The 18,455-nt window shown below is 45.8% G+C and overlaps 1 protein-coding gene across 1 annotated transcript; it reads right to left on the bottom strand.

Annotated features, from left to right (window-relative positions):
* Nucleotides 1-2,611: 2,611 nt before the first annotated feature.
* Nucleotides 2,612-17,414, bottom strand: LOC130132849 (uncharacterized). Its single transcript, XM_056301870.1, has 5 exons — nt 16,945-17,414; nt 15,591-15,774; nt 6,442-7,268; nt 4,599-4,785; nt 2,612-3,848 (listed from the first exon to the last, which is right to left on the bottom strand). The coding sequence occupies exons 1-5, from the start codon at nt 17,016-17,018 to the stop codon at nt 3,696-3,698; spliced, it is 1,425 nt and encodes a 474-aa protein (XP_056157845.1). The 5' UTR covers nt 17,019-17,414; the 3' UTR covers nt 2,612-3,695.
* Nucleotides 17,415-18,455: the final 1,041 nt, after the last annotated feature.

Raw genomic sequence — 18,455 nt, 5'->3', positions numbered from 1 at the left:
AACTGTTATCCTGAATCAGTCAGTAACTGGACTCTTGTGTCCGTGAGTTAGAACTGTTACCAAAAACTAATTAACTCCTAGACCCGGGGTGGCTAACCATGTGCCACGGAGAGCCGTGTGTGTGTGTGTGTGCAGGTTTTCACTCCAGCCGGAGTCCACACCAGGTGATTTCACTGATTTGCAGGTTGAAGGGTTGCTAAATCAGTGAAATCACCTGGTGTGGAGTCGGGCTGGAATGAAAACCTGCACACACACACACACACACATGGCTCTCCGTGGCACATGGTTAGCCACCGCTTTGGCCATTTTAGTGAGTTTGCTGAAAGCTACATCTTAAAAACCATCTAAAACGGTTAGAAACATGGCAGACTGCTCTTGGTACTCTGTGGTGTAAGCACAGCAGGGTAAACACAGCATGCAGCAAATAACTTTATGGGTCGGTTATCAGTGTTTCTCAACCGGGGGTCCGCGGACCCCTAGTGGTCCGTGGTGTAATTGCAAGGGGTCCGTGAAAATAAAATATCTTAAAAAAAAGATCCTGTGACATTTATGGAAATAGGATTATTTTACTCAAATGTGACTGAGACCTTTATCTACCTAAACTATAAAGGGTAACAGGACTTTTTTCTCTAATTACATCTGTTTCACAAGTGTAATTTATTGTATTTTAATAAGAGATCTCGCTCCCGTTTGCATTGTTAAAAGTTACTGCATAAGAATTCTGTTTTGTTACATATATCTGAAAGTTACTGAATAAATATTCTGTTCTGTTACATATATCTGAAAGTTACTGCATAAGAATTCTGTTTTGTTACATATATCTGAAAGTTACTGAATAAATATTCTGTTCTGTTACATATATCTGAAAGTTACTGAATACATATTCTGTTTTGTTACATATATCTGAAAGTTACTGCATAAAAATTCTGTTTTGTTACATATATCTGAAAGTTACTGCATAAGAATTCTGTTTTGTTACATATATCTGAAAGTTACTGCATAAAAATTCTGTTTTGTTACATATATCTGAAAGTTACTGAATACATATTCTGTTTTGTTACATATATCTGAAAGTTACTGCATAAAAATTCTGTTTTGTTACATATATCTGAAAGTTACTGAATACATATTCTGTGTTGTTACATATATCTGAAAGTTACTGCATAAGAATTCTGTTTTGTTACATATATCTGAAAGTTACTGCATAAAAATTCTGTTTTGTTACATATATCTGAAAGTTACTGAATACATATTCTGTTTTGTTACATATATCTGAAAGTTACTGCATAAAAATTCTGTTTTGTTACATATATCTGAAAGTTACTGAATACATATTCTGTGTTGTTACATATATCTGAAAGTTACTGCATAAGAATTCTGTTTTGTTACATATATCTGAAAGTTACTGAATACATATTCTGTGTTGTTACATATATCTGAAAGTTACTGCATAAGAATTCTGTGTTGTTACATATATCTGAAAGTTACTGAATACATATTCTGTGTTGTTACATATATCTGAAAGTTACTGAATACATATTCTGTTTTGTTACATATATCTGAAAGTTACTGAATACATATTCTGTTGTGTTACATATATCTGAAAGTTACTGAATACATATTCTGTGTTGTTACATATATCTGAAAGTTACTGAATACATATTCTGTTTTGTTACATATATCTGAAAGTTACTGAATACATATTCTGTTTTGTTAACTATATCTAAGTTACAACTGAAAGCTCTTATTTTTGCCCCAAAGAGTGAATAAATGCTGTAATGCAATTTAAAATGCAGTTTCTACTGTTTCTACAAATTGCAACCCCCCTCCCCCAAGATCAGGTGGAGGGGTCCTCAGGGTAGATCAAAAATACGCAGGGGGTCCAGGACCCCAAAAAGGTTGAGAACCACTGGGTTAGATGTCGGTGCATCAGCTCGCCTATCAGCCCCGACAGACACAGGGGGGGGGGGGGGGGATTACAACTGTCAGCAGTCCTGTCAACGCTGCTTCTCTGACACGCCTATATTCAGCAGACCCCTTCGTGTTATCAGCTGCAGCTGGGGTAACCCTGCCATGGCAACATCACAGACATAACACGATGACACACGTGCTTGGTATCCGCTACCTCTCCTTCTGAATGAAAGGCGTGGCCAAGCCGCATGCTCTTTGTTTCACCAACCATTACGGCCCTTTACGTTGTTTCACCAACCATTACGGCCCTTTAGGCGCGTCCCCCTTCCGGCGCCGTGCAGTCAGCCGTCCGTCGCTCCCGCCGGGGGGTTACACGTTAACGCGCCCTTACTGAGGCAACACACAAAACAACAGAACGGATAAATGAAAAAAGTACGATTTACTTAGAGAAAATAAATTTACACTTTACAAAGCCAAGACAGGAAGTGGAGATTGGGGGGGGTGTGCCCGGTTTTAAAAGTCGACCCTTTACTGTCCACTAGTCTACATATTAGTGCAAAGCTGAAATCTGACCAAACAGACCTAACAAAACACCCCATGCCGTGCACATCATTGAAAGAAACCCACACCATGTCAGAGCCTAACGGGGGGGGGGGGGGGGGGGGTATAACTCAGAGCCTAATGGCGGGGGGGGGGGGAATATCAGTAGTTAGCTTCTTTCTTCTTTTTTTTAACACTAGAACGACCGGAATTTCCCTCCTACCCAAAACGACCATAGGCGGTCAAAATGACCGCCGGGTTTTTAAACTCTATATTCTGTCAAGATAAACGCCCAGTTGAGATATTAACGCATTGCATGCGTTAGTACGGCTGTCAGGAAACGACTGACACCAAAATTAACATTTTAACAACTTTAATACTATTTTTAAACGCCAGAGAGACGTGGTCGAACTTGAATAGCAAAATTGAAAAAGTGAAAATGTGACCTGGAAAAACAAAACGGAAAACACGTGTGGCCAATCTAACAAACCTAACAGGGCCTGTAAAACGTGAAACGTAGAAAAAGCACTGAAAACAAACATTGAAACAGCCCCAAACAACGGCCGGAACTTAAAAACTACTACAACGACCACGGGGGGGGGGTCACGGTTTTTTAAACTCTATATTCTGTCAAGATAAAACGCCCAACTGAGATATTAACGCACTGCATATGTTAGTATGTCTGTTCAGAAACAGACACTAAAATTAACAATTTAACAACTTTAATACAATTTTTCAAAACAATTTAAAATGGCCGCCGTCCAACGCCTGTCAATACCGCAGCGCCTCGGTGGGGGTCGTGGTGCGCCTGTAACCAGACACGTTGGACATAATCAGAAATCGGGTTTATACCATTTCTCCGCACTGGAGGGCGCGAGTGCGTTTCTAGGACAGGACAACGAACGTCGCGCAGGAAATGACGCGAGCAAAACGCGCCGCAAATAGTGACGTCATAACGCGCACGATCACGCGCGAATGACGAGCGGTCATTTTTACAGCTCACGGCCGTTTTAGGTAGATCTTATCATCACTTTATTTCTGTGCAATTAATCTAAAAGCAATTTTAATGCAAATTATATGCAATTTTAGGAGCAGCCAGGGAGCGGCAGGTCCCCCACCCCCACAAAGTTGTCAAACTTTGAACATTCAAAAGGGTCATAGTGACCGTGTTGGTCGTTCCAGTGTTAAATGGTGTCATCCCTGCAACGCAACGTTTGGCCACTGGGGAAACACAGATGCACATCTCAATGGATGGAGTGACTGCCGTGTGTCCATTCTTCCACTTCTTCTCCTCTGTCGTTCAGGGGGGCGTACAGGTAAGCGCCGTTGTCCTCCTCGTAAATGATGGCCACGGTCTCTCCGGCATCCGACACCACGGTGCTCGTCTGAACGTAAGCCTGTTTTGGGGAGGGGAGAAAAGAAGGCAGTCGTTTCAGCACCGTCTGACAATTTGGGTTTTGATGGATAGACTATTATGGACCCAAGTGAAATTCTAGACACGAATAACAATCCATACCTTCTAGACCCCTCCCCCCCTCCAATGTGACTATTAAGAAAAGCTACTGTTAATGGGACTCCACCGTTCAAAGCCTTCGCCATACAGACCCTCTTATGTTGCTCTCCAGGTGACACGCTGCAGGTTTGTGGTATGGTTTTGTGTGTCGTTTGTCCTGCGTGAATTGTGGAGTTTACCTGGTGGATGCATTCGTGAGTTGTGTTTTTTTTTTTTTGTTCTGTACATGTGACCTGTGCTGCGTTTGAACATGTTGTGTGTTAAGTTCTGTTCACTAACCTAATATGCACTGGCGGTGGGAAAGAATTTTTTTTTTACCTCTAGGACAATTTAAAAAAAAAAGAAAAAGAAAAAAAAAAAGGTGACACCCTGCCCTGCCTTAACGTGTGAGACCTGACTCACACCAAGTTCTCAGCAAACTCTGCAGCAGCACTACAAACAATATCTGCCAAGGGCGTCGGGGAAAATGGCGGTCGTCAGACGCAACCCTTCTATTTTAATCTTACTTGGTTTGATTTTACATTATTTCGTTATTCATGTCGCTGAACAACAGCTGTCAGGACACAAGCACAACGACACACGGATATATAGAGAGAGACCGCTGAAGATGCCAAGACATGGCAAGTGGCCGTACTCTCTCCAGTAGCTGCAGCCGCTCCTCGTTGAGCAGGTTGTTCTGTCTCAGCTGGCTGACGGTGTTCTCCAGACCCAGAAGCTTCTCCAGATGTCGACGGTGACGCTGCTGCAGCACCTTCACCTTTTTCTGCAGCTCGGCCACAATCGCCTCGAGCTGCTCCTTACTCAAGCTGCTCTTGTAATAGCTGTGAATAGAAAAAAACAAAAATAACCTGACGTGAAATTTAAAAAACAAAACAGCAGCCCCCAAACAGTGAACCAACTGAGATGACATATGGGTATGACAGGACATTTTAGCTTTAACAGATGAGAGGAGAAAATGTCACCTTCAAACTACTGCAAACAAACTTGCAGCTTTTTTTTTTTTTACTCAAACAAACCTCCTCCACCACATCCCACTGGGGGTCAGTAGCGAGCAACCTTAAAAACAGAAGGGCAATTCTGTGCAGTCATCATGGCCAACGCTGAAATTGTTCTCGGTTCTGATGGGTTTCACCGGGACCCATTTACGCTTGAAAGTTGAGATTGTTGGGATCCTCTGCATGCGAGTTTAAACTACAGAGAATATTAATCTTCAGTACAAGACTATGCCGCGGACCATGGTGGGATTTTATCACAACGCCTTATGTGAAATGGCATTCAGAGCATATCTTGCTTCCGTATTGTGACACACTTCCAAGTAAACCAGGATATTGGGGTGGGACAAAACACGGGCAGGGATGCAATTTGCCCGGACTGTGCAAAACATTCTAAGACATCACCGGCTGGACTGTTGCTCGCCGATTTGCTCTGACTCGGTGATGCAATCGCAAAAATATGGCTGTTTATAGAGGAAGTTAAAGGGATTAGATATGAAATAACTGAACTTTTGGTAACACTTGAGTATGGGGAACGTAGTCACCATTAATTAGGTGCTTATTAGCATGCAAATTAGCAACATATTGGCTCTTAATTGGTCATTATTACGTACTCATTAATGCCTTATTCTGCATGGCCTTATTATACAACCAGTAAGCCATGAACTATGAGTTTTCCCTCTATAACCTCAGAAGTATTGCTTATTAGTAGCACCATCTCAATATGCTTTGCTTAGTATGGACTTTATAAGGTGGTGGTACCACAAGAAGAGTTATTCTCCCTTACTAACACTTAATGAATATGGTCTGTTCTTACATAACAAAACACAAAACTACAAGTGTTCATAGTGTTAAATTACTCTAAATTAAGTTTTTGTTACTTAGAATATGTTCCCCCTACTAAAGTGACATCTTGATCATTACCAATTCACTAGTAATTAAGTTTTTTTTACTTAGAATATGTTCCCCATACTAAAGTGTTACCGAACTTTTATATTGAGGGGAGGTGTGTGTTATCATTTCATGTTGTCTTAACAAAAGTAAGCTTTGGACCACAGTGGCGTAGGTAAGACCCCTGGCAGGAAACAAGGAGAGCTAATTGAATGTGAAATGTTATCTGCGTCAAAAGGTCTCGATGAGCAGTCCCCAATCAAAAACGCATAACATGAATGCCGGAAAAAAAAAAGTCAAAAAATTTGTACAAGCTTAGTTGTATATCCACCCACATTTCTTCTCCTTGTTGGAAAACAGATTTTTTATTTTATTTTATTTTTTTTGTGTGCTGCTTGTCATCATGTACTCTAGAGAATTAATTATTATAATAAGCAATCAACCTCCTCTGCTTATCGTATAAAAACGGCATCATCTCTGCCATCAACTGGGTGCAAATCTTCCCCGGCGAGGACACACACACACACACACACACACACACACACACACACACACACACACACAGAGCATTGGGGTCAAGTCAACACAACTCACCAGTGTTCCTCCAGTGCATGTCCCTGCTGTTCGCCGCTGTCCTCTGTTGCGCTTGTGTCTCCCTCCCCCTCCTCCGTGTCAAGGCTCTCCATGGCCAGCATCAGCGAGGCAGGGGAGGGAGAAGACACATGTTTGGAGACTATGGGGAGGGTGGAAGTGATGGGCTGCGAGCCCAGAGCGGATGACAGCACGGTGTCGGGCGTGATGGCAAACTGGGCAGAGGTCACATTGGGCAACACGTTGGGTATTGTCTCAAAGTAGGCGATGACCTGCGCTCCTCGGTCATCACGGACCGCCTGGGGCCCCTCCATATCAGGCGCTTTGTCTTCTGTGCCCTGAGAGGTCGTGGCCAACTCTGTGCCGCCCAGTGAGAAGGAGTCGCCGGCCATCACCAGCTCTCCTTGAGTTAGTATAGCTGCCGTGATCCCATTCACCAGCTCCTCTTGCCCCTCGCCCGCAGGGCGATCTGACACAAACACCACCTCTGGATTCCCCCCACCGTGAAGACTGCCTAAACCCTCCACCCTCTGAAAAAAGGCGATGGGAAAGTCGGCCGGCGGGTCAGGTCCGTCCACAGACTGCAAAGGACACGGCTCTGTCTGGAAGGAGCCTTTGGATCCTCCCACGTTGTTCGGTCCCACCAGCAGAGCTTCTCCGGGCTGCGACGGGTCGACGGTGATCTCATAGAGGTGCACGGTGTTCATGCAGCCGTCGATCTCCATCATGTCTGCTGCTGGCATGTCGGCGGCGGACGAGGCCGTCCTTATGTTACCGTTACCTCGGAGATGTTTGGATTCCCTCTCGCTGTGATCCCCGCCTTTCCGTTTCTAACGGATAAAAAAAAAAGAAAAGAAATAGCGTTTTGTCAAAACGAAGAGGTCATATAATTGGTTGCTCAAAACAGAACAAGCAAAGATCAGAGGTTAAACCTGCGAAAGACAACGTACGGCTTGAACGCTGACAGCGTGAAGCTTGAAAAGTGGAGCTGAGCAATGTATTGTTTCAACATGTACACACGTGCGATACTCACATTGCAAAGGATGCCATGAGCTCAGTATAAGGCGAGTCACGTTACGCCAAAACTTTACAATATGGACAATGAAAACTCGCAAGGTAATTTCTCCCCCCCCCCTCTTTCTCCCTAATTGTGCCTGTTCGATTGTCCCACTCTTCCGAGCCGTCCCGGTCTCTGCTCCACCCCCTCTGCTGATCCGGGGAGGGCTGCAGACTACCACATGCCTCCTCCCATACATGTGGCGTCTTTTCACCTGAGAGTGAGGCGTTTTGCCAGGGGGACGTAGCGCGTGGGAGGATCACGCTATTACCCCCCTCCCCCCCAAACAGGCGCCCCAACCGACCAGAGGAGGAGCTAGTGCAGCAACCAGGACACATACCTACATCTGGCTTCCCACCTGCAGACAAAGTCAATGGTGTCTATAGGGACGCCAGACCAAGCCGGAGGCAACACAGGGATTCGAACTACCGATCCCCGTGTTGGTAGGCAACGGAATAGACCATTACGCTACCTGGACGCTGTAATCATTTCTAGATACAACCCTTCTTTCACACATTCACAGACGAGCCCCCGTCTTGAATGGTAATGTAACAGCCAGCACCCCTCGCTATGGTACTGAGCAGATATGTGGGTAACAACCAGTTCTTATCAATCCTCTCTATGTTACAAATAAGAGACGAATAAAGAGTTTCAATGTGAACTAGAGTCTCAGAAACTCTAGGTCGCTTGGGAGAAAATGGGTACCGGCAGCAAAGGTGAAACGAGACACAAACTCAGCAGTCACGTTTGAAAGGTTTACAAAAAAAGGGTATATATGTATATATATATGTATATATATATATATATATATTCTGTTTTCTTTTCCTCTTTTTTCCCCAAATCAAATAAACATACACATTCAAGAATAATTCAAATGATGCTGTATGTGTTGTCAAGCATCTCTCCCTTTCTTTCGATCCAGCTCATGGCCTTGGCTCGCCACTCCAAGACCAACTGCACTTCGCTCAAAGAAGCAAGCCGGGCTGAAGAATCCTTGCACAACGAGGGGGTGGGGGGACTTGGCATTGTGCCCACAAAGCCAGGAAAATAATCACTACATAGTTCCAATTGCAAATAAAATTGCCACTCCACCTTTATCAACTTTTCCTGTCTTTTTTTTTTCATCGTTCAAAATCAACAATGTGACCCTCTGTGGCAATTCCACACAACACGCTGCATAAGCTAAGCTTTAGCTCGAACCAGCAACAACTTTAATTGGTCAGACTTCCATAAAGCGGCTTTCTGACCTTCTCCCTCACTGTGCCAGGTGTGCTTGTGATGTTAAGGTCTGCGAAGTAATTTTTGTTTTTAATATTTATTGCGTGTTATTTGTTTTTATGTAGCACTGTGGTCCATGTGAAACGCAATTTCGTTACCTTGTATATATACGAGACATGCACATAGGGCAACGACAGTAAAAAGCAGTCCAGGTCTAATCACAGTATGGCTAATAAAATATCTTAGTGTCAGCTCACATTAGAGTTAGCTTCTATAAACACACATTGCCTTTACCCAGTGCTGCATCACAACTGGCGTGTTTCCAACACATTATAGAGATAGCTAACGCTAACTTGGCTAACGCTAACATTTTCACATTACTTCCATTACTATTGTAACATGAGCTTTTATTTTGGAGCTTTATTTCGAAAAGACCGGCTGTTTCCGGTATATATATATGTGTGTGTGTGTGTGTGTGTGTGTGTGTGTGTAACGCCCTCCCACTTGTCATGGTGCACGCTGCTGCATCTCACTGTCGAGTTTTGCCAGTCCTAGATAAAGTTCACTCAAAGGACAAGAAGTTGTCGTAGGGTCCTTTTCTGTGACCTGGTTTTTCATGGACGTGTCGTCCTATTTTTGTTAACTGAGCTAGGCTACAGTGCGCTAGTTAGCTAGGTGGCTACGCATGAGCGGCAGCGCCGAGGAGGAGCAGAGCGGGGGGACGAGGAGCCTCGTGTGCAGATGGCTTCTTTTGGGACTATCGGTGAGTTCGTGGAGGGAAACGAGGACTGGACCGAGTACGAGGAGAGCTTGGGACATTTTGTCCTCTGCCAATGGGATTGCCGAGGAGGCTAAAAAGCGCTCTATTCTCCTGAGTGCGTGTGGGGGCGAAGACTTATAAGCGGATAAGGAACTTGGCCACACCGAGGAAACCGGGGGATATCCCATACGATGAACTGGTCAGGCTCGTGGGGAACCACCACAATCCAAAACCGTCCTTCTGTGATAGTCCAACGTTTCCAAGCCATTTTAGGAAGCCAGGTCAGTCTGTAGCCAACTTTGTAGCAGAGCTGCGGATGATGCTCCAGGACAGATGAGTGTGCGGCATCAATAACGACGCCATACAACGCCGCCTGCTGGGGGAAACCCCCACCACTGACTTTCAAGAGAGCCCTAGAGATTTCCCTAGGGATGGAGACCGCTGCTAATAATGCCAAGGATGTCCAGAAAGGAAATGGAGGGTCTTCAGACAGCAGCAGTGCAGCAAGCTGGGAGAGAGACTGGTAAACGTGCAAAGCAGGTGGAATGTTGTCGGTGTGGAGGAGGAGGGGCACACTGTGCAAATGATTGCAACTTCAAAGACACTGTGTCGTGCTTATAGCAAAAAGAGACACTTAGCTAAAAAGTGCAGGAGTACAAAAGGGAAGGGGAAGTCTGGGCAGGGGAAAGCTAAACATGCTCAGGCAGCCACACATCACCTAGAAGAAGCAGATGAGGAGACACGGTGTTCCTACGATATGTTTGGGGTGGAAACGGATGAGGAACCACCCACGCCCTATTATGCCACAGTCAATGTGAGGGGGCGGGACACCAAGTTTGAGGTCGATTCAGGGGCTATGGCATCAGTCGTCAGTGAGGAGACCTACAGGAGGACATGGGGCTCTCACACTGTCAGCATACCAGTACACTATAGTGTGCAGAGCAGGGAAGGATAATGCAAACGCCGACGCGCTGAGTCAGATGCCTTTACCTGAGCCACCTGCTGCTATATGTGCCTCCAGAGACGGTGTTTTCATTGGAGAGGTTGTCAGAAACACATGTGAGAGCAGCCTAGGTCAAACAGTGGACAGAAAGGGACCCTGTCCTGTCACAGGGGCCGCGGAGGCGGAGCATCTGGCTAACTTGGAACAGGTGCTGAAGAGGCTCTCGGATGCAGGGCTGTGATTGAAATGCGGTAAATGTGTCTTCCTGGCACTGAGTGTGACCCACCTGGGACACAAAATCACAGCTGAAGGGCTCTGCCCAGGGGAAGACCAAGTGCGAGCTATCAAGGAGGCTCAAAGCCCCAAAAGCATCACTGAACTCAGATCATTTTTAGGCATTGTGAATTATTACGGGAAGCTTTTTCCTGACTCTCAAAGGTATTAGCCCCACTGTACAAGCTGCTTCACAGTGACACTAAGTGCCAGTGGAAGGAAGAGCAGGAGGAAGCTTTCAAAGAAATGAAAGAACTTCTCCACTCGCCAAAGCTGCTCGTCCACTATGACCTCAGCAAGGAGATTCCCCTTTCATGCGACGCCTCGCCCTATGGAGTCGGGGCAGTTCTCTCACATGTGATGGAGGACCATTCAGAGAAGCCTATTGGTTTCGCCTCACGTATCCTGACAGCAGCTGAGAGGGAATATTCACAGCTAGACAAACAGGGTCTGGCCATTTTCTTTGCTGTCAAGCGTTTCCATCAGTACCTCTATGGCCAGGCCTTCACGATTTGTACAGACCATAAACCACTGATGAGCCTGTTCAGTGAGACCAAATGCATCCCACCGCTAGCCTCAGCCAGGATACAGCGTTGGGCTCTCCCGCTGTCAGCCTACCAGTACACTATAGTGTACAGAGCAGGGTAGGATAATGCAAACGCCGACGCACTGAGTCGGCGGCCTTTACACGAGACACCTTTTGCTACATATGTGCCTCCGTAGACTGTTTTCATTGGAGAGGCTGTCAGAAACACCTGTGAAAGCAGCTCGGGTCAAGCAGTGGACAGAAAGGGACCCTGTCCTGTCCCAAGACTTTTCTTTTACAAGGTTGGCTCAGTGTTGTGGTAGGAGAGGAGCTGAGACCTTATGCTAAACGCAAGACAGAACTGAGCCTACAGGATGGCTGCATTTTCTGGGGTGCGAGGGTCATCGTACCTCCCCCTGGCCATTCGCAGATAGTGGAGGAAGTACATGAGACTCATCCGGGTGTGCCGCGGATGAAAAGTCTTGCAAGATTGTACGTCTGGTGGCCAAAAATGGATCAAGACCTGGAGAGCAAGGTAAAACCATGCATATGGTGTCAGACAAATTAGAACGTGCCACCTCCAGCGCCCTTGCACCCATGGGAATGGCCAGACCGCCCCTGGTCTAGGCTACATTTGGACTTTGCTGGCCCCTTTATGGGGCAGACGTTTCACATTTCCTGTGTAAATACCACTTAACGCCCCAGACTACCACTGCACGCACTCCAGCAGACATGCTCATGGTTCGTAGGCCAAAGAGAAGCTTGGACCTCCTGCTCCCGGACATGAAAGGGAAAAGTGGAAAGGAAGCAGGGAAAACAGAAGGAGGGACATAATCAACATGCACGAGAGAGACAGGTAGAGGTGCCGGTGTCCCCCGGAGAGGATGGACATTCTTATACTAACACACAGACCCCTCCTAGTCCCCAAGCATCAGATCCACCTAAAACTGCCTCACCAGCGGCACCTGCTGGGTCCTCAGGGGTAGTGCGCAGGTCACGGCGCACCTGCAAACCTCCAGACAGACTGAATGTTTAAATGGACAGTTTTTGGGAAAATGAATGCTAAATCACCCATGTTTTACCAGTTGTTGTATGGGTTAATTGTTGCCGAGACACCAGTACATGTTTGAGGTGTACATCCGCTGGAAGCAAACAAAACTAAAAAGAAAACATTACTGTTATTGTTTTGCAGGTACATTTACATTTGGGGAATGTTGGAATTTAAAGGGGGAGAATTATTGTAACATGAGCTTTTATTTTGGAACTTTATTTTGAAAAGACGGCTGTGTTACCGGTATATGTGCGTGTGTGTTACGCCCTCCAGCTTGTCGGATGTTCACAGTGCACGCCGCTGCATTCACGGTCGAGTTTTGCCGGTCCTAGATAAAGTGAATTCAAAGAGCAAGTTGTCATCGTGGGGTCCTTTTCTCTAAGCTGGAGTTACCACAACTACAATTACTATTGTTAATTACCATTACTAAGTTACATTACAGTTACAATTACCACGCTAGCATCTCAGTCAACAAGCAAGACTTTTCCTTCGGCAAATAGCAGCAGGATTGTAACTACCACAGGTCTTTCTGGGGTCGGTGAATCTGGTTGGGGAGATATGCTCCTTTACCATAAATATCCAAATTCTAGAAAGCGAAGGTAAATCACCGCTAGTAAGCACACACATTTCGCTTATACGCGTCTACTGTGATCGCTGTTTCGACACACGTCTGTCTCGATAACTGGCCAGGTCGGAAAAGGATGTAACTGTCTAGAACCGTCTCAACACGTCGAGTACATTGGGGGCGGGCTGAACTCTTAGACATGGGTAATGTCAATAAAGTTAACTGAAATCATTTCAAAGTCAAATCCTCCAACCATAGAGTCGCCGTCCCAAAGTTTTAAATATTTTTTTTCACCAATAATTTCTGTTAATAGTGTCGGCATTAGTTATCTCGGGTTGTTATTTTCCCAATAACCATCTTCATCTTATGACACACAACACTCACTTAATCTTGGTTATCCTATTTTTTTTTTCTTCCTTTTAGAGTTAAGTGATCACTCTATATCATCGCTGTTTACTTGCAATCTTATTTCTTATATTAATCATCTGTTTACAGTAAAGATGCTTTCGACCAGTTTACATTTACAGGGTTCCAGTAAGCGGGGGTTAAAGTAAGCACAGTACATAATATACACTCACCGGCCACTTTATTAGGCACACCTGTCCAACTGCTCGTTAACGCAAATTTCTAAATCAGCCAATCACATGGCAGCAACTCAATGCATTTAGGCATGTAGACATGGTCAAGACGATCTGCTGCAGTTCAAACCGAGCATCAGAATGGGGAAGAAAGGTGATTTAAGCGACTTTGAACGTGGCATGGTTGTTGGTGCCAGATGGGCTGGTCTGAGTATTTCAGAAACTGCTGATCTACTGGGATTTTCACACACAACCATCTCTAGGGTTTACAGAGAATGGTCCGAAAAAGAGAAAATATCCAGTGAGCAGCAGTTCTGTGGGCGAAAATGCCTTATTGATGCCAGAGGTCAGAGGAGAATGGCCAGACTGGTTGGAGCTGATAGAAAGGCAACAGTAACTCAAATAACCACTCATTACAACCGAGGTATGCAGAAGAGCATCTCTGAACGCACAACATGTCGAACCTTGAGGCAGATGGGCTACAGCAGCAGAAGACCACACCGGGTGCCACTCCTGTCAGCTAAGAACAGGAAACTGAGGCTACAATTCGCACAGGCTCACCAAAATTGGACAACAGAAGATTGGAAAAACGTTGCCTGGTCTGATGAGTCTCGATTTCTGCTGCGACATTCGGATGGTAGGGTCAGAATTTGGCGTCAACAACATGAAAGCATGGATCCATCCTGCCTTGTATCAACTGTTCAGGCTAGTGGTGGTGGTGTAATGGTGTGGGGGATATTTTCTTGGCACACTTTGGGCCCCTTAGTACCAATTGAGCATCGTGTCAACGCCACAGCCTACCTGAGTATTGTTGCTGACCATGTCCATCCCTTTATGACCACAGTGTTCCCATCTTCTGATGGCTACTTCCAGCAGGATAACGCGCCGTGTCATAAAGCTCGAATCATCTCAGACTGGTTTCTTGAACATGACAATGAGTTCACTGTACTCAAATGGCCTCCACAGTCACCAGATCTCAATCCAATAGAGCACCTTTGGGATGTGGTGGACCGGGAGATTCGCATCATGGATGTGCAGCCGACAAATCTGCAGCAACTGCGTGATGCTATCATGTCAATATGGACCAAAGTCTCTGAGGAATGTTTCCAGTACCTTGTTGAATCTATGCCACGAAGGATTAAGGCAGTTCTGAAGGCAGAAGGGGGTCCAACCCGGTACTAGCAAGGTGTACCTAATAAAGTGGCCAGTGAGTGTATATCGTACTGATCCGCCTGGACTGATGGGGGAGTATGAACTGAATACAATGGCGTCATGTTGAGTCAGAGTATTGAACAACTGCTTTATTTCCCATCTGCAATCACTTAACCGTTGCTTGAATGATAAAGTCTTTCCAAATGGAGCTAATTAAGTTAAAAGCTGCATACTGTTATTGTGAAACAGCTTCGGTTTAAATGCACTTATGTGTTTGATACAGAACTGCACAGGATAAAACAATGACAACTCTGACGATAAATGGGAGGAAAAAGTATAAAAAAGGAAACATTGCTATGACACAATTACTGGCATCAGTTTGGGAAAAAGAAAACTAGATTAGACTCACCTGTGGTTAACTGTTGGTGCACACATGACTTGAATTAACCAATGAATGACGACTTTTATTCCCTTCCTTTTTCACAAAGGTGAAGACACGAGAGCTGTCAGAGCGTCAGAAACGCTGTCGCCACTTAACACAAAAACTCTGCAGGGTACCAGGCCATCTCCACCCAGACGGCATCCGGATGTGGGCCACCTCAGGCACTGATGGCCTTCTTCTGGCCCTGACGAAACGGATGTGAGCCTGAAGTGGCCCACACGTATAATAGCAAATATGGCCCAAATATGCCAAATCACATGTGGGCCTTTTTTTTGGCAAAGACTCTGGGCAACATGTCATCTGGATGTGGCCCTGAAGTGGCCCGCGTGGTAAATGGTGACTATCACAAAATGAGCCACCTTGGGCAAATACGTGGCACACGCAGCTTGGTTCTGGCCCAGAAAATAAATAAATAAATACATCTAGAACCGTGTATTTGGTGAAATCCTGCAACTCCCGTTGTTCTTTCAGATTGGGTCTAATCGCAATGTCACCCCCCCCCCCCCCCCCGGTATCGTCGAGCCCCTCTGTAAAGAAGGAAACCACGTGTCTACAGTGTATATTTCCACAGCCCTGTCTTACTTTACCTCCTGCACTCGGAAGACGGTGGGCACAGCGTCGCTCTCGAGGTAGCGGATCCCCCAGCGCACGCGGAAGCAAGACGACGTGAAGTGCTCGTGGCAGATGTACTGGTGTCGCGAGGGAATCCAGTCTTCGCGACCGATGTTGCTCAACCACTGCTGCAGCCTCTCTGGGTCGTGAAGGGGAAACCTGCAACACATCCGAGACGTCACCTTTTAGTAAGGGGAACAAATCGAGGGGGGGGGGCATTACTCAAACTTAGAAGCAGTTAAAATCAACAAGTCTTTTTGTTTCACCTCAATCAAAGGTCAAGGCATGGCGTGATGAAGCACAAACCGCCTCAGTGGGAGCAACAAAAACAACGTAGACTGAAGTCGGGACTCGGTTACCCGGTGTTACGAGGAGCACGTGTAAGTTCGCACAAATCCGTGTCAGGATATGAGAAGCTCCGCATAGTTTCACTTCACTTTCATAAAGCCTCATGTGTGACAGGCTACAGAAATGTATTGTAACGCGCACGGATGAGAAGACACGCTGGCCGCTCCTGTGGTTGTCCCCCGAATTCGCTACAATATATATATATATATATGTATCTACTAGAAGAACCCCGCTACAATGTAGCGGTTTGGTGATCCACCCGTCTAAATCTCCCCTCCTCTTCATCCTGCCAGCTAACCGCCTTCCCCCTGCCCCTAAACCCCCCCCCCCACCAAATGCTCAGAATCGTCCGAAACGCCGAGAAAAGTGGGTTTTAGCCATTTTTAGAAAAATGCATATTTATGCATAATTTTAATTTTCTGGGATTTTTCCCCCCTTACTCTCTGAGACAATACCCACCACCTCCACAAAGAATTGGGATCATAAGTTTTCGGTCCCGCTATCTACACTAACACCACACACACACACACACACACACACACACACACACACACACACACACACACACACACACACACACACATTACGAAAATATGGGAGTATATATATATATATCGTTATCTATATATAGCGTCACCAGTTTGGCTGCATTTTAGTTGCCACAACAACACAGCCGAAGACATGACTCAACGCGTCTCGAAGGTCAAAACGAGAAAAACAAGCCCCGAAATATTCACGTCAACAATAAGAGACACACGCGCGACCGATACCGCGTCACAGCGACGGCCAAGTCCGGGCGGCCATTGTCGCGATGAAATCGGAGGCGAACTTAACAGCAATGAATGAGACGTCGATAAAATTCCAAACGAGTTATAGCGGCGACCGTCGATGAGGGAAACTGACCGGATAAAACGGACACACACACACACGGAGAGAGAGAGAGTGTGTGTGTGTGTGTGTGTGTGTGGTACTCCTGCTTACTTGTAGAAGCTTTTCCTGCGGCTGCTGCTTCCAGAGTCATTGCCACAGCCGGGCACGCAGCAGTATTTGGGCATGTCAGGCCGGGTCCCTCTCCGCCTCCTCTTCCCCCTCTCGCACGCGTGTGTTTACTGCTCTCGGCGCACCGCTGACGATCAGCTGTTCGCCCTGTGACGTGTTATAAACGCGACCCGCCCCCGCAGACTTCCGGATACGATATGGTCACGAAACGCAGGAAACCAGTGAAGAGGCCCCGACTTATAAGCGACGGGTAAATAAACGGCGAGCTGAAGTTACCTAAAACGTCCCCTGAGACCTAAACGTCACGCCTGTCCGGATTTGCATATTTTGCCCCCCCCCCCAAAAAGAGAAACGTCGCACCGCTGGCGCGTTATAAAGCTACGCAGCGCCTCCTGTAACCCCCAGTTTCGACTATCAGCTTTGGCTGATCTCCACAATTCCGCTTCCTGCTATTGGCGCCGGTTAATTACATTAACTTTGTGACTTGTCACAATAAGAGGCCTCTCTACTTTATTATTTAATACTTGATTGACGAGGCAGGTCCTTTTTATAGAAAGTAAGTTGTCTCCCCCCTAAAAACTTCCAACTCTCAAGATGCCAGTTGGGTACAATCTTTTGAGATTCAAAGGTTCGCCTGTAACAGGTCTGAAAGCCCACGACGTTAAAAACCGCCTCTCGCTTGTTGCTAAGGGATGTCTGAAAATTAAAGGAATTGAAATATCCGCCATTTCTCCCCGGAAGGTTCGGGGTCTCTGTTCATAAGCAGTATCCGTTCGCGTGACACAGAAACTGTCGTTCAGCCGCACAAATCATTTTACTGAATGACCTTTATCAGTTCCCATGAGTGCTTTACCTTTGACCTTTTGTGGAAGAATAGCGACACCTGCCGGCTGCTTCGTGTCACAGCACACATGACCTAAAACGTCTGCGAGTGTTTCTCTTGCACAAATTATTTGCTAAACAGGAAAAAACAGCCTTTGTTTTCACCACGTCTGGGTCACCCCTGGCACCACTGGAATGAACTTCGTCCACAACTACAACAATCGGTAGTTTTTGCAACATACTTTCAAATTCCACTTCTTTCCTTTCTAGTCTCTTATACGCCATGAATCTCTATAGATTTTACTGAGGATTCAGCTAAACATTAGAACAAAACGTTTCAGGGTGAAGGTAATACATATTAAATAGTCTAACATGCTGGAGTAGGTTCAGCCAGTGGAATATTGCCACCGCTCTTCTCACCATGTTATAGCAGAATGTTACACACACACACATTTATCCCGTCAACAAATGCTCAAATGCCTCTGAATTATGCTTTCACGCTTCAGCCATCTCAAAGAGTGGCCCCCCAACCTTTTTACCTACCAGCAATGGGTCTTCACATGAAGCGGCTCGAGCGAGAAAATCAGTTCTTGCATTTTTTTAGTTTGCATTTCAATATTTTAAAATTTTAGGATAGCCAATGTTGATAGCGTCAATAGCTTACCAACTTT

This window comes from Lampris incognitus, unplaced genomic scaffold (genome assembly GCF_029633865.1).
Source record: "Lampris incognitus isolate fLamInc1 unplaced genomic scaffold, fLamInc1.hap2 scaffold_187, whole genome shotgun sequence".
Classification (NCBI taxonomy): Eukaryota; Metazoa; Chordata; class Actinopteri; order Lampriformes; family Lampridae; genus Lampris; species Lampris incognitus.
The sequence above is the reverse complement of the archived record's forward strand: the minus strand, read 5'-3'. Positions and strand labels throughout refer to the sequence as shown.